At 39.0% G+C, this 16918-nt stretch overlaps 1 protein-coding gene across 9 annotated transcripts in view; it reads right to left on the bottom strand.

The window, feature by feature from the left end:
* Window positions 1-2266: 2266 nt before the first annotated feature.
* The window catches only part of PPP4R1 (protein phosphatase 4 regulatory subunit 1), an 85371-nt gene continuing 70719 nt past the window's right edge, over window positions 2267-16918 (bottom strand). For all 9 annotated transcript variants that reach the window (XM_039525685.1, XM_039525683.1, XM_039525684.1 and 6 more), the window contains 9 exons: window positions 15387-15562; window positions 12782-12877; window positions 11259-11444; window positions 9231-9392; window positions 8650-8750; window positions 7743-7863; window positions 7482-7616; window positions 5850-5991; window positions 2267-3332 (listed from right to left, as the gene is read on the bottom strand). In XM_039525685.1, coding sequence (XP_039381619.1) covers window positions 3169-3332; window positions 5850-5991; window positions 7482-7616; window positions 7743-7863; window positions 8650-8750; window positions 9231-9392; window positions 11259-11444; window positions 12782-12877; window positions 15387-15562 — 1283 coding nt within the window. In that variant the 3' untranslated portion in view covers window positions 2267-3168. The remainder of the gene's footprint in view (window positions 3333-5849; window positions 5992-7481; window positions 7617-7742; window positions 7864-8649; window positions 8751-9230; window positions 9393-11258; window positions 11445-12781; window positions 12878-15386; window positions 15563-16918) is intronic.

Below are 16918 nucleotides of genomic sequence, written 5' to 3'. Positions count from 1 at the left end.
CGATTACAATGGTAGAGTACTATAGAAAATGAACGGATGACAGGATGACAGGACGCCAAAGAAAAAAATGCAAACGCAACCAAGGTCAGTCAGACCTAGAGGCTGACCATCAACTAGATGGCAGGACATCATATGCAGAGACATAACCAGGATGGGCTTAATGGAGGAACAAGCCAGGGATGGGAATGGATGGCAAAACTGTACTGCTCCCCATGTCTGTCAAGAGGCTTTGGGAGGAGGAGGAGGAGAAGTAGAATTAAGTTTGCACCTTAGAGACTAACAAATTTAGTTAGTTTGTTTGATGGGGAGGCTGCTGTTTTGCACTCCAAAATCTAAGATTTCATGTAAAGTCTCCAGCCCTGCTTAGTGAAGATTACATTCTATTCACAGTTTGAAAATTATCTGATATGGATTTCTGCCAGAGTCTGCAGACAGCCTAAAAAAAGGGAGAACTGTACCTATTCATCTCAGTGTGATGTTAACCCTGTATCCAAACACAGTGGTTGTCAACTCGTGGTCCACGGACCCCTGGGGATCCACAGACTATGTCTAAGATTTCCAAGGAGGCCCACACCTCCATTCTAATTTTTAGGGGTCAGCAAATGAAAAAAAGATTCAAAACCACTGTCCTAATGGTAATTTAAATGTCCGTAAGCTACGGACAGCAAGGATTATTATATGAAAATCTGCATAATCTACTTGTTTCAGAGTAGCAGCCGTGTTAGTCTGTATCTGCAAAAAGAACAGAAGTACTTGTGGCACCTTAGAGACTAACAAATGTATTTGAGCATAAGCTTTCATGGGCTACAGCCCACTTCATCAGATGCATAGAATGGAAGATATAGTAAGAAGATAGCTTAAGATATCCATTCTATGAATCTGATGAAGTGGGCTGTAGCCCATGAAAGCTTATGCTCAAATACATTTGTTAGTCTCTAAGGTGCCACAAGTACTCCTGTTCATAATCTACTTGGTTGCATCTCATTTTTCTCAAGATGCTGTGGAAGATGCTGGTCTGTGAGCAGAACTTGGGAGAATACCTTTCCCCATTATTCTCCACCAATTCAGTCTCTGCATGTCTGCAGATCACAGCTACAGTGCATCAATGAGGAGCTCATAGTATTTTCAGACAGCTTGGTGTCATCCTGTGCAACATCACAAAGTGAATTAATAGAGATCTGGAACTTTCACAAGACTTACACTAGTCCATTCATGAGACAAGATGAACAGAAAATCTGGCTGGAGTGCCACTGTCCATTCCACAGAGACTCAAAATCTAAGCAGACTGCTGCTTCAAATTTCCTCATGAATACTTATTCCATTTTCCTCCCAAAGTCATCTTAAGGAGAAACTAGCTTCAAGACAAATGGAAGACAACTTGGTACCTGAAGCTAATCCACGGTCAATCTTAGGAGCAGACAGCAGGCCTCTTGGGTGCCATATGCATGTCTATACTGTCAGGGAAGCAGAAGGATTCTAGAATCAGCTAATACTATTTTACTTACAGAAGCCAGAACTGGAAAGATCTTTTCAACAAAAGAATCTCCCAAGAAGATAGGGAGGGATGATGCACATGCTGCTCGCAGTGCATTGGAACAATTTTTATGGTGCGGGTGATGAAAGCCACTGAACAAAAGTGTAAACCCGGTATATGATGGAAACCATTTCAAGCTCCACCACTCGTAGTTCCTGCACCCCTGCTTTGGGGTTAAGTTTTCAAGATATTAGCCATATGATTTATAAGGTACCATAATTCAAGCATTCTGCAGAAACCTTTTAAGAAGGTGCAGTAACTACTTCTATTACCTCAGAAGAATAAGCTTCATCCACCTCATTCTCCACTATGGTGGGTGGGAAGAGAGGAGCTATAAGCAAAAGTCCCATAAAAGACAGAGGGGAAGATGTCATCTCCTCAGTCACTCAAGTTAGCTTTTTTTTTTTTTTTTTTTTTTATGAGAGAAGTAGAAGAGATCCAAGGGTAGAGTGGATTTCTTAGCAACCCTGGAAACTGTATTCAGCTAGATGAAGGAATTTTTTTTTAAAAAAGTGTTTCTGTACTTTTGTAAGCTAACTTGACTACTGTATCTCTGTGTTGTGATATATTTCTTTTCTAAATATAAATCTTAAGTTTTACATTAAAATCCCTCTGGAAAAAGTCATTCAGATATAAATGACATTTACAGAAATCCATGCAAGAACTAGAAAAGGAAGGACACGAAGTCATTTCAAATTTGTTCTTTTAATATCTTTAAAAGGTCACAACGTATTCAATCTTATTAATAAATTTTATTTGGACAAGCAGAGAACAACTTGTATCACAACATTTTTAAACAACATGATTAAAGACTGCAGCACTCCCAAGAGTGGTCACAGATATGTACAGTATATGAAGAAAAAGTTGCACCTCAGAGCTGATCATGATCAAGTTAAAAATACCTGACTTAAAGTACATGTGCTAATAAATTTCCTTCAGGTCATGACCAGCATGAAAATAATTAGGACACAGGTACTCAGCAAAGTTTTCTGCTAATGGGTACAGCAATATGCTGCATTTAAAGATTAAAATCAGATTCTAGTTTAGTGTTACCACTGAGCCCTTAAGAGAAATTCAAATCTCTACTGTTCCCCATTTACACACATCAAAACTATTCACACTTAAGGATGTGCCCAGCTGCACACAATCTGGTTCTTTGCATGGATAAAAACTTTTATAGCTAATACTGGAGGTCTTACATTTTGATATAAATCTGCCTCTCTGGCTATAAGAATTTGAACTATCAGTTGCTAAGGAAAAAACTTGCTAAGTTAACTCCTCAGGAGAAACAACGCAGGTCTCTGGAAAACACATCCCTTCTACAATGAAAATGCTCTGCCAATTCAAGTTTCATTTGTTCAGGAAGACAGAAGATTTAAGGCTTCAGTGGCAAATATAATCCTCTGAGCAATGTTTTTCTAAAGTCAAGATGATATAGGTAATGTTTACTTTTTCTTGACTCTTAAAATCCCTGGTATCAGGTTTAGATAACATCCACCCGTAGTTAAGTCCGGCAAGAGATCTCTCCTCCTTCAGAAGAGGTTATCCTAAATCATCCATTTTAGGAGCATTTGAGGATAGTTTGTGTTTTGTTTGTTTTTTATTAAAATTATAGTAACATTCAAGAACTTCTTTTAATAAGTCGATGAAGCAGTGCTCATGGCATCATCTGCAATTTTGGTACTGGCAGGGTGTATGCTTGCAAAATATTTGACATCATTGTCATCATCCATTTGAAGGGCCATAATTGTTTGTTCCACAACTTCTTGATGAGAATTGGCAGAATTCAGAAAATATTCTGTAAATAATGGAGAATACAAGAGATATATAAGAAAAATAAGAGTAACAATATTATATTTTGGTGCAAACCCCAGCTACTATTCTACAGTGTTATATTCAAAAGCATGAGCATGCTTCTACGCCAAGTGCAAACAGAGGCTTCCATTTTAATACAGAAAGGCTATTAGTGAGACAAATTCTGTATTAACAAATCCAAGTTTTTGGATATTTTAGTTTAATCCTTATGCTGTAGGCAGATATTGCTTCATGACATGAAATTTTAGAGCAATATAAACTCCAGTGGTCCCCATCCTTTTCGTCTGGCAGGCGCCAAACGAAGGACCACTGCAGCGGTGGAGCACCCGCCGAAATGCCGCCGAATTTCGGAGGCATTTTGGCGGCAACACCTCTCGATGACGCCGCTTGCCGTCAACAAGCGACGTCATTGAGAGGCGTCCCTGCCGAAATTCGGGAGCGACGCCTCTCGATGACGCCGCTTGCCGTCAACAAGCGACGTCACCGAGAGGTGTCCCCACCGAAATTCGAGGGCGACGCCTCTCGATGACATCACTTGTTGGTGACAAGCGTTGTCATCGGGAGGCGTCCCCGCCGAAATGCTGCTGAAATTCGGCGGCATTTCGGCGGGTGCTCTCCCGGGGTCCAGGACGTGGGTGCATTAAGATGCCCCCGTGGGTGCCATGGCGCCCGCGGGCATTGCTTTGGGGACCACTGATCTACTCTAACTATAGTCACACCCAATCCTTGTAAGCAGGCAAATAAATATTGATTTAAATGTATCCACAAACTAACTTAAAATACTTGGGGTGATTAATACATGTGTTGGAGGACTCAAGTATAATATAGTTGTCCTTGTGGTGCAGGAGTACAAGACCCCTAAATTCCTTCAATGTAATAAGTGGCAGACAGCACATGCAAAGGGAACAACTCCTGATAAGAACAGGAGTCCCAAAATCAATGTGTTTATATTTCCAATGGAAGGTAATACAAATAAACTGCCATGCTTTTCCATTCTACTGACAGATGCTACCACTCAATAAAAATGGTAATATGAATAAACAGTATGCAAGAATCCCCAATATGTGACAGTTTTTTAAAAATTATATGATACAATTGTATTAAAAAATCCTCCTTTTCTACAGCAGTTTGTGGGTGATTTATTCCCAGAAGTATACCAGTTACTATACCTTTTAATTTTATTTTTTAAATCTAAATTGAATAATCTACCCATTGTCTCTCATTTATACTTATATTGTAAGATCTGTGAGACAGGGACTGTTTCTGTTATACATTAGTACAGTGCCTACACAATCGAGTTGGGTCCTAGGTGCTACCATAATACAAATAAATGATAAAGCAGCTATGAATATTAGCCACATAAATGTCTCTTTTGACTACAGCGAGACTCTCTGTTGCAAGAGTTCATGAGTTCACAGCTCAATTAAGCGTTGCATAAATTTTTTTATTTCTTTTATCAATTTTAAATGTAATGCCTTTCAGTTTATTTGGATGTTTCCTTGTTCTTATATTTATAAACGGTCAATAGGAATGCTGAAATGGTCTCCTCTGTATTGTTCATTATTTTACATAATTATCATGTCCTATTTGTCTCCTCTAAACTAAGCTGTCCTAGTATTTTCACTCTCTCCACATAGTAAAATGTTTATATGTTTCTAATAATTTTTTCCATCCATCTAAAAGGTACTTATTTCTGTTCTATATTTTTTAAATGAGAGTGACCAGAGCTGAACACAGTATTCCAGATGAGAGAATAACACTGATTTATATAATGGCATATTATTTCCAGTATTATTTTCCACCCCACTCTTTTAACATCCTAACATTGCTACCTTTTCTGAGCACTGCTGTGCACTGGGGATGCTTTCCCTAAGGGAAGTCTACAGTTTGACAGTAGCAGTTCCCTTATTGAAATGTTGGAAAGGCTCTCCCCTCACTCCCAAAAGGAAAACAGAAAAGCACTAGCCAGCTCTCCTCTCCCAGAGAGACAAGAGATAGGATTAGCAGTGAAGGCTGTTTTTCTGGTTCCCAGCCTTTATTGCATACAGCATCAACTTTTAAACTCAAACACAACACATTCGATCTACATCACATCAGTGAATCACCAGTATGCAGGCTGAACAATAGCCTTAATTTCCCAAAACTAGCCCAATTAGGGAAAATCAAGTCAAGGAAAATGGGCTAAGAGAGGGGGAAATGAATCCATCCATTTCTTCAACATTACAGAATAGCTCTAGAAGTTATGATGTCATAACTTCTAGAGCTTGCAGGTACTATCAGGGCCTCAAGGGTCAGTCCAGGGGTAAGTCCAGGCCAGCCACCCATAGGGGTAAAGTTCAGGAGAGTATAATGTCATAAGTGGCTTCTCACACTCGTGCTATTTTCTCCACTTGGCTAGAGTAAACTAACTCAAAAAGGAGACATGTTAAACGTTCAAATAGTTATCTTTGACATTCATCATCTATTAAACAAGACATTCCATAACTTCAGTACCACCAACCTTTCTCTAAAAGGGTTTGCCTTAAAGTTTTTGCAAGTAGTACTCTAACATTTGGCACCCTATCGGATGCCAAGTGTAGTAAATGAGGCAGCAGCTGCACAGCAAATTGGTCCATTGGGAGGCAATCATCTTCAATGACAGTCTGTCAAAGAGAACCAAGCAACTGCATTAGATTTCTCCCCATAAAGAGGGAGCAAAAAACAAATACAGATCACAGTGACAGTTCAGGGATCCTACCAACTTAATAATAATCAATAAATAAGAATATTTAGCATTCATATAGCACTTTCCATCTACAGATCTCAAGATGCTTTACAGATACAGGGAACTGTACTTCCCAGTAGGCGGTATAAAGCAGAACACACGTCTGAGAAAATTCAGGCTCAAAAAGAGAGCATTAGAAATCAGCGTGAGTTACTTTACAGTAAATTAAATAACCTTTTCATGTTTGCTTACAGTAATAGGAGCATTTGGCCTTAAATCTTACAGATAATTTAGAAATTCTTACTGATTTAGACTGCTGTAATTAGATGCAGTGATAAGAACAGGGTTATGTTATGCTGCAGTTTTAGCATTTCAAGCACCATAGCCCATATTTTAAAGAGTTGTCATAACACACAGACTTATCCAAATATGTAATCCTCCCCCTACCAAACAACAAAGTACAATATTTAGTTGAGTAAAACACAAAATAGTAGAGAACTAAGAACCAGGTGGTAGTCTTTCCTGGGAAAATTCACTGGGCAACCAGAGAGGGCCCATGAAATTCCATGAGACTTGCCTCACAGAGATCCTGACAAATTCTCTCCTCAGCTGCTGGGAGGGGAAGGACAGAGCTGTGGAAACAAGGGCACACTACCAACAGCCCTCAGATCCAAATCGCCAGAAGTTTCTTTAAATAAGATCAAACCCCAGGGAGAGGCTATCCCTTCTGGGCCACACTATGGGAACCCTTTCCCGCATGGCAGGACAACTGCCCAGACTGCTCCTTTGCCATCACTGGCCATCCCAGCTGCACCTGAGGTCTACTCCCTCCATCACAGGTCAGAGCCAGCTTGTTTTCTTTGATGGTATTTCTGTCAGCTTCTGAACAACCTATGCTAGCTAGGTGTGTGGGCAATGACATCTACTTGCCCTTGCTGCCTGAACAGATCATTCAGTAAACGGTAAGAAGCTGCCAGCACTGTATCACTCCCCACTAGAGGGTGCTCACTTCATACCAGACCATGGAACAAGTGGCTGAAAGTTACTCCCAAACTCAGGTATCCTATGTGTTATTCAGACTAGTTTTTTACTGTCACTTTTGTTGTTGTTTTACACTCAACACCATACTTTGATTCTCTGAATATACTGAGGAGAACACTTGAAGTTTGTATACTGAACTTCAGTGGTATGCAACATGGGAATTTAGACTGCAAGAGCCCCGTTTCTACAGCATCTCCTGATGTCTTCTATGGAGCGGTGCTGAGCAGGGAAAGCCATGAATTGTGCTCCCCTCCCCCATCTTCTCCTGCCAGAGGAAAGATTCTCTGGCAATGATTTCTACGAATTGTTCAGGAAAATACAGATGAATCCCTAAGGAAGTTAGCTACCCACCCTTTCCCAAACCAATACATAAATAAAAGCTCTTACCTGGCAGATAAAGACAAACGTTTGCCGACCGGACCACTTCGGGCATCTACAGAATTTTTCAACGAGTTCGTTCATGAGGTCTACCACAAAAGTTGATGTTGAAGCCATATGCAGCTTCTTTATCATTTCACTAACCTGTAAGAAATGTTAAGTTACCAATACATAAATACAAATATAACAACTTCCGACCATGACTTAGAAGTTTGAGATATTGGATTCATTTAAATGATTTTACATCAAAATTTGTTTCTTAGCTCATACCAGCTTGTAGGAAATCCATCGAACAGAGGAAACCTTATCTGCACAGAGGCTGAGGGCAATAGGGCGCAAATAGTCATAAACATCTCTGGCACTGTATAGCTCTAGAAGCAAGATCAGCTGCCTAAAAGAAAGAACAAAGCATAACACAGCAGAACAAAATCAAAAATGAAAAAGGTATCCCTAACCTTGAAAATTACAGTTTACACAACATTGCCTGCCCTTTAACTGAACAGAAACCAACCTATATTCATTAAGAAAATTTTCCATTCTTCATTCTCATTTTAATTGTTTTCTCTCATAATATTGAATAATTTCACCCCTGTAATTTGCCTCTTATTCAGTAAATATGACCCTACTGCTAGATGAGAGCAATAAAAGAGTGCAAAAATAATCTGGGATAAGATAAAAATTAATAGGTAAAAAAGTTTGCACTCATTAGATCGTATAACTAATAATAATGTTACAAGGTACATGCAAGCTACAGTCTGACCAAGCTGGCTGTACAGATAACAAAATCAACAGCTTTTCTGATTAAAATGAGTGGAGCTGATTTGATCAAAGTATAAGGCACTCCCCTTCCCTCCCCTGCCCAGCATTCTAAAATAGTTCCACTCAGATTGTCCAAGCAGTAAGTGCTCAATTAAATTTTTCATTCTACATTAAAGGGGATTTATACAATAGTTTATAAGGAGTAAAATTATTAGTAGATGTTACTAGTGTGTCACAGACATGAGTAGTATATGTTGTAGAAGTTGTGAGCTCATGTAGATGAGCATATGAAAACGTGTCAAAATGCCTCTAATATAGTTCTAGCGTATTTGATTGATTGATGTATGAACTGAAACATTAAAATCCACATAGCAGAAAAAATATCCAAATCCAAACCAAAACCTCATGAACAACATACTCTGCCAGCTCATATCGAAAACGCCAATTCCTGCTGTTATCGGTCACTAAGAATTCCTGGAGCTGATAAAGATATTCTCGTCTTTTGTCTAGATGAAGAAGCTGGAACAATAAATATAAATTTAATCAGAGCAGTGCAGATTGCAAGCACTTAATGTGAATGGATGGAATATGAACAAAATGGCTATCATAAAACAGCCACTTGGATTAAAAAAGCACCCTTTGATATATACAGTATAATGGTTGTAAAACATTTTGGGTAAAATTTTGCTGTGACTTGCAAGGAAGTCAGCAAAGTTAATGGGGTAGTCTTAACAATATTTTATGTTGTATGTACTTTAATTAATAATAACGAAGAGTAAGTGGTAAATAACTGCTACGTCTTCAACTGGCTCAGAGAAGGAAAAGTATTAGCTTCATAAAGCTTTTGCAATACCTTCTCTGGTAGCATATAGGCACTTGGCTGGACTACCGTAAGGGATTATACTGGTGAAATCTATGGGCACAGGTTTATGCAGAGAAAACAAGTGGACAGAAGGCATAACATATTATGGTCCAAAGTGAAATAAACATGAAATGTACCTTTAGAAAATCATGCAAGTGTTTAAGGACACCTATCCTGACTTCATCTAGGTCCTTTAAAAATCCATTGAAGACGGGAACCAAGTCTCCAGCTGTGAGTTGGTCTCCCAGGATAACTGCAAGCTCATGTATAGAGAATGCTAATGTCCTTCGAACTTTCCACTGCAAAAAAACCCCACAAATAATTGAATTTATTAATAAATTATCCCCAAACAATAGTTTTTGTTTTAACGTTAGGATTAGTTTTCTTATATTGTCCAACATTAATATTGGAATCCTCAGTACAACCACTTAATTCACTCATTTCTTTCAATAAAACAGAACTCATTTTTTTTCAAAAGCGAAAAATAAGACATTAATGGGATTGTTGAAAGGTCATTTGTTCCATCTGCATATCCAGGAACTGAACAAGTAACAAAATTATTGTGTTCTTAATTAACAGAAACAAAACAAAAATGATGTTGGATATAAACACTTTTGCAGTTGTCTTCTTGCTTCAAATTTTTCTCATCCATATTGAATTTTATAGTTCTTGTTCCTCTCTAGCTTCTGTAATCTGTACTTTACAAAGCAGAAGAAAGAAAGAAGGTACTCTGCTATAATTTGATTGGAAACTGTAAATCCCAGAGAGCTACAAGAGATTTTCCCTCTCAGGGAAGCCAACATCTGATATCCACACACAGTATCAAATATTTTGTTCCAAGAAACATCTTGGCACAAGCACTGGTCCAATTAAGAGTCGTGAGGTCCTTTTAGTTTCTATATGGTCTTATTTTGGGGGTGGAGGGGAAAGGGAGGGAACATAACACACTGTTCAAACGGATAATGTATTTTCAATTATATAAAACATAAGTATTGTTATTTAACCTTACTTTCCCCTCTGACCAGCACTTTCCAACTACCAAATGATCTTTGCAGACTTAATCCTATTTTAGTGATGCAGTTTTCTCCCTCATTATTCTTGTGGCAGACTCTCAAAGTAATTTTAAACACACCACAAACTTAGTTAGCAATGTTATTTTTTAACTCTTGTTGGTTTTTTTAGTTTCTTTACTGATTACTTGTGTGCTATTTTTTTTTCACCTTACTGTAAAGCACTTTGAGAAATGTGGCTGATACTATATACAATATTCTCCAGTTTATTAAAAATCCTGTTATCAAAGCTCCGCATGATCTGAATTCCTTCCTTGTCTCCCATCATGAGATGCATGAACTATATGCCCTCTGCAGCATGTATCTCATATTGGGGACAAGGAAGGGATTTGGATGATGTGATGGTTCGGACAACAGAGCCCTCTTGATTATCCAAATACAATCCCCTCCTCCCCCCCCTTCATAAAATTGGGAATATATTGTATAAACAATATATGTCAGTGTTTTCGCTCTGATACATCAGCGAATTAGTTTATCAGGGTGAAGTGGATCAAGCATGACTACTCAAAAAAGGAAGTGTGTCTTTGAAAAAGAAAGGAAAGAGTGGAAAATTACTACAAAATAAAATGGCCCATATACTGAAAGCTGCTTCCTTAGCAGCAAACGGAAACAGAGAAGAAAGTAACAGCCATTTCCAATATTTTAACATTTGTTTTTAACACACCAGTGATACTGCAATACTGTTAATCCTCTATGACTAACTTTCAGGAACTGGCCAGTGCATCAAAGTGGATACCCCTATTCTCATTAAAAGTGCCACAAGAACTGTGGCAACCAGAAGTGATCAAGACCTCTGGTTTCTCATCTACCCACAAGGTGACAGGCTCAGCAGCATTTGTGCATCTATTCTAGGTATTTATATAGTCCCCATTACTGTAGTATCTGAACACCTCACAAACATGGCGCCCAAGCATTGTTCTGGGACACTGGTCAAACTATTACTCACAGGAAGAGCATCATCTACTAAATGACCAACACCAGTGATAGGATATGAAAAAAATAAATTAAAAAATGCCCATTATACAGAAACACAGTTATAAAAGTGTATATACAATTTGTTTTCAAAGCTGCTTGAATTTAAATGCTTTAACATACCTGCATATCAGATGCTAGTGTCTCATAGGTATCTTTCAGACAGTGCCAGTTCTGTCTACCTAACGTAAGTGCCACACCTGGCAGGCTATATGCACAATGTTTAGCAATCTCAGTATCAACCGTTTGTGCACGAGAAGGATCAGTCATGGATAAATATTGATCCAACAAGGCTTGAGGTACAACATCCTAGAGAGAGAGCGAGCAAGACTTAGTTTGCCACATTTTCAAGGAATTTCCATACAACCTACTATATAAAACTAGGTTACAATTTAAGAGAAAGAATTTTTCTCACCTCATAATAATGTACAAAAATGCTTAAAGATTAAGAATGTAAATATTATAATTCATAAAAGTATCATATATAAAAATCATTTAAGTTGTTTAAAATTGATATTTTAAGCAAACATTAAGGTTACTTAAGCAATATTAATACAGAAACACAATAACTGAGAAGGTATGATTAGTCCTTCTAAATACCCAGACTGAAGTAACAAGGATGAATGGGTGGAACACTTTCAGACTCCCAAAACAGAGTAGGAGCATTGTTTGAAACTTAAGAAGAAACAATTTAACTTGGACTTCTATAGCACTGCTCAAAACTCTTACAAACATTAAAGTCTCAATATCCCGTGAGACTGGCAAACTTTATGCCTGTTTAACAAATACATAAAATACATAAAAATAAGTGAGTAGTGCTGGTCAGAACATGTTTTTCCCCACCTTGCAGAAAATTTTTACCTTATGGCAAAAAATGAAACTAAACTTAAATGTTTCATTTTCGGTCAGTTCAATATTAAACTGTGCCTGCCTGAGCTGCTGAAGTGCCTCATAGGAATGGCATTTGGGTGCCTCATGCCCTCATTCTTCCCTATGGGATGGACTCATTGGCTAGAACTACTCCCATGATGCAGCACATTCTCCCCTCTTGCTGAGCTGCTGCAGTGCTTCATGGGAGAGTAGAACCCAGCCCACAGAGAAGTATGAGTGGATGAGGTTCCCACACTACAAAGTTCTATTTGGTATCAAATCTAAATTTCTTTTTTTCTGCTAAAGTCAAAGTTTTCAGTGGACAACACACTTTTTGTGAAAAATTCTGTTCAATTAAAAAAACAAACCAGTTTTTCCCAGAAAAACAATTTTAATGGAAAATTTTCAACTGGCTCTGTAAATAAGTCACTGAAGCTGCACAGCAAGTCAGTGTCAGAGGAAAAAATAAAATAAATAGCTTCGGGGTCTTGATTAACAGCTCTACTGTCAAAGCTACACTCTCTGTTAAAAAAAAAAAAAGACTGGACTGGTCAATTACAGCAGAATAAACTGCCAATGTAACCACTGTCACTGCAGGTACTCAAGGCTGGATTATACAGTGACGTATTAATGAGGCTTTCACAGCCTCTGAAAATTACTACAGCAAAGTGGGCCAATGGACTACATAACTAAAGGTGAACCTTCCATTATTATCTTCTGTCTATAAAGTTTAAATTTAATCAGAATTACAAGGGGGAAAAAAAAATCTCATTTACCTGTACTTTGGACTTTCTTTCCTCTTCAGGGCTGAAACTACTATTGGTGCTCAAGTCTGAATCATTATGAATATAGCGGAGAGTGGAATCTATGTTCTGCACGTGGGGAGGGGGGGAAAAAGGTCACTTACAAAATGGGACATTCAAGGATTACAAGACACACACAACACAGAGCTTAAATACCATGAAAGATTGCCTGACATTGTGGCTATTTTCTTCAAGATTCCAGAGATGCATTTTTGTTTTCAGCATATCCTTGCTGTAGCCCAAATTAAAATAAAAATCTTAACCGACAACTTTTATTTATCTAGATTCAAAATAATAAAGATGCTTCACAAGGCTTGAGGTGATATAATTAAATCATATTCTACTCTATACAGATTCTTACACCATGCCCACCACCATATTATCTGAGTGCCTTCCATTAATGCAATAAGCAATAACTCCTGTCACATGTTGTTCTCTCAAGAAAGGGGAAGGAACTCAAACCAAAATACGGAGAGAACAAGATAAAGAATATTTACACAAGTTAGTTGTATTCAAGTAAGCAGGGCCTGATGAAATTCATCCAAGAGTACTTGAGCAACTCAGAACCATTAATAGTTATCTTTGAAAACTCATGGAGGATGGGTACGGTCCCAGAGGACTGGAGAAGGGCAAACACAGTAACTATCTTTAAAAAGGGGAACAAAGAGGACCCAGGGAAGTATAGACCCGTCATCCTAACTGATACCTGGAAAGACCCTGGAAAAAAAACTATTAAACAATTTGTAAGGACCTAGACGATAATACAGTTATAAGGAACAGCCACATGGATCTGTCAAGAACAAATTGTGCCAAACTAACCTAACTTCCTCCTTTGACAAGGTTACTGACCGAGTGGTTGTGACACATCTTCACTTTAGGAAGGCTTTTGACACAGTCCCACATGACATTTTCATAAGCTGGACATGTGGTATTTGATTAAATTAGTGTAAGGTGGGTGAGACACAGCGACCCTTTGGCAAAGGGTCCCTTGCTCTTTGCAAACATCGCTCACCTCAGACCTGACAAACTCACTACATCAAATATGTCCTATTATCCATAAAGAGTAACATTTAAGGATCTATAAAAAGCTTGTAACTTGTCAAGATTCATAATCACTGAGAGATATATATATTTATATTGAAAGTATGGTTTATGGACTTGGAGTAGAAATTAGTCACCAGGAGATAATGTGTCTTAGTGATGGCCCATTCAGACAAGGGGTGGTGTCAACCCCAGCCTGTCTGGCTGCTGATGCAATGCAAGCCTCATTAGGGGTTAGGACAGAGGAACTCTCCTCCTGTCCTAGCTCCACCCATCACTCCCCCTGGGAAGAAGCAGGCAAGCCTTCTTAACTTGCCTACTGGCTCCTGATTGGTTAGTGTTCCCTTCTGACCCATTTATGCCGTTGGAGGATTAGGTCTTCTTGGTACATAATTCTGAGTGGGGTTTCCCTAGGCAGGGTGTATCCGGGCACCAATACCTCAGGCAAGGGGCAGAAAACGCCTGATAGATCCCCTCCTCTTATTTTGACTGAGGTGCCATTCTTACTTCTTACGCTGCACTTTTCAAAACATAACTTCACTTTAAAAAGGTAAGAACTTCAATATAAGAGAGCTTGCAGGGTACGTCATGGTGGTATTGCTAAGATTTTGGAACGAGGGCAATCTGCGCATCTTCCATCAGACAATCCAAATTTTAAAAAAAAAAGAATCAGATTTTACATATATCCCAATGTACGTAAGGAGCTTCTTATGAACACAGTGAGCAATGCTGTCAACTGTAGCAGGTTAATGGCAGCAGAGTATAATCTGAAAACTATTTGCAGTGCCAACCGGCAAGCAACAATCCATGAGGGTTGCATCAAGATTTTATTATTCTTCTATAGCACTGGAGTTTCAAATACCATCACACTTGTGCCTCCAAGTGGAGTGGAGCAGTCACAACATTTCTGCCACAACACATAGTGAAGAACAGAACACCAGTACTAAATGCTGTTGTTTGACTGGATGGGGAAAAAAAATGGGAAGAAGATCCACAAGTAAAAACTCAAAATGATATTGAGTGGTAGTACCCGCCCTCATTCTCCAAAGTCCAGATATTGCCAGAGGCCCACTGAAACATGGCCTCAAGTCCTTATTGTCTCCTGGTCAGAAAAGTGTGTTGCCTGCTGCAGTAAAATGTTTCCACCATAAAGAAAATGCATCTCTCTCTCCAAACAGAAAAAAGAACAGTTAACTTATTTTAAGAAGGGCATTGTTTCCAGTAAGACTATTTCACTGTGGCAAACTATAGTAACACAGTCTGTTGAAAGTGACCATTAGTCAGGACTGAGGTTTAATTTCAAGTCCTCAAATGATTCAGATGTACAAATACAGAATGTTGTGAGGATAAACTTTACTTTATGCAACAGGCAGAGCTGCAAAATTAGCAAACAAAACTCGGCATCATTTCAGCCTGAAGTGGGAACAATTTAGCTATGATTGCTGCAAGAGTGCAAAATACAGCTCGCTCTCTCTGACTGTAGCCCTGTATTTCTGAATCAAACTGTTTGTATGCCAAACACAGCCATGTCTCTTACCTCAACAGCGTCGCTAATTAAAGGCACAGTATCATCCTGAATTAGTTTATAATTTAGTTGGTCTCTGATGCTCAGTTCATTTTGAGAGTCCATTCCCTTGCCAACGCCTGCCGTTGTCTCTTCCAGAGGGTCCAAACTGGAAGCTCGGAGTGCAGCAGACAACACCTCCACTTGTGCTGTATGCAAAGTGAAACACATTAATGGAAGTGGAAAGAACTATTACACAGCAACAAAATTGCTGATGGCAACTACCTTTGAAAAATAATTTTTAATTTATGGAACAGCCAAAGAGAAGCTGAAAGTTTCCTACTCAAATTATCAATAGTTAGTAAATCCTGCAATAGAGGAAACCAGCAAGGATGGGAGGTGATGTAGTCTCACACCGGCTGCCATTGCCTCAGAAGGCCAAAATAGCACTGGAGCTAAGGGAGTATCTGTCTATGAGGCAGGAAACCCAAGAGCCAGAGGCTGCTGAGGCAACAGTATCTTTAAAGAAGTATCTTTTACAAAAATGTGACAAACTACTTATGTTGAGGCTAGGTAAATAAACAGATGTGCACAATCTGTAACAGGCAGAACATACACAACAGCTTATTGGCAATTATAGTTAAAAGAATATGACAAGTAAAGGGTGGAAATAGGTTTGACTCTAGTTTTTAACTGTATTGATTGATTTTAAAAGTTGTATTTTTAGATTTATGAGTTCAGGGGAAGTATTTTTAGGGACTAAATGAATGAGTTGCAAAAGTACAATTAGCTGCATCCCTGTAAATCTAAGTGGAGAGCAGAACTGCTAAATCTTCCAAACAAGAATATAAGGGTAGGTCTGAGGCCCTGGAAAATACATATTCAGATGCTCCCACGCCGCAAATTTCTAGAAGGTTGACTGATCCCATTATGCTGAACTAATTCTGAACAAAGCAACTCTTCTGGAAATGCAGACGCAGCATAACAGAGAGTAGGTTATTCAGTGACAATTGTAAGTCTCAGTCAGGACCTAGAAATTTTTTATCAAACCCTGAAAACAGATAAAAATGAAATCTGAGATTTCACTCCACCTGGCCCTTCTTGCCACTCTTCTCCTCACCACAAATTAATTAATTCTGGCTTGCTCTCTCATACCTCCCCAATCTTGTTAATGAATTCCGGGCTTTCCTTCTCCTCCAAATGAAGGGAATTACAACTCCTACTCCAAAGAAACTACTGGGACCCCTATTTCTTTGCACAGCCACTCTAGGACTGCAGGGCACACAGGAGATGCTTGGCCTCCCAGCAACTCTCCTCCCGTACAATCCACTTGGCTCCTCATCCCCCTTCTCTTGAAGTGAAGCCACTACTATTTGGTGCTTCCCTGCTTCTTTCCTTTCCTTCCTCAAAGAGCAGCAGCACCTGCCATTCTGCTCTCTGCCTACCACCTTCCCTTCCTGGAAAAGAACAAGTGGCTCAGGGATTGCTCTACTATGTCTTCAACATCCACTTCTCAAACCAGCAGTGATTGGGCTGCTCTCTTCCTCTCCTCTTTTCGCCCTTCC

Source organism: Mauremys reevesii, linkage group 2 (genome assembly GCF_016161935.1).
Source record: "Mauremys reevesii isolate NIE-2019 linkage group 2, ASM1616193v1, whole genome shotgun sequence".
Taxonomy (NCBI): domain Eukaryota; kingdom Metazoa; phylum Chordata; order Testudines; family Geoemydidae; genus Mauremys; species Mauremys reevesii.
The sequence above is the reverse complement of the archived record's forward strand: the minus strand, read 5'-3'. Positions and strand labels throughout refer to the sequence as shown.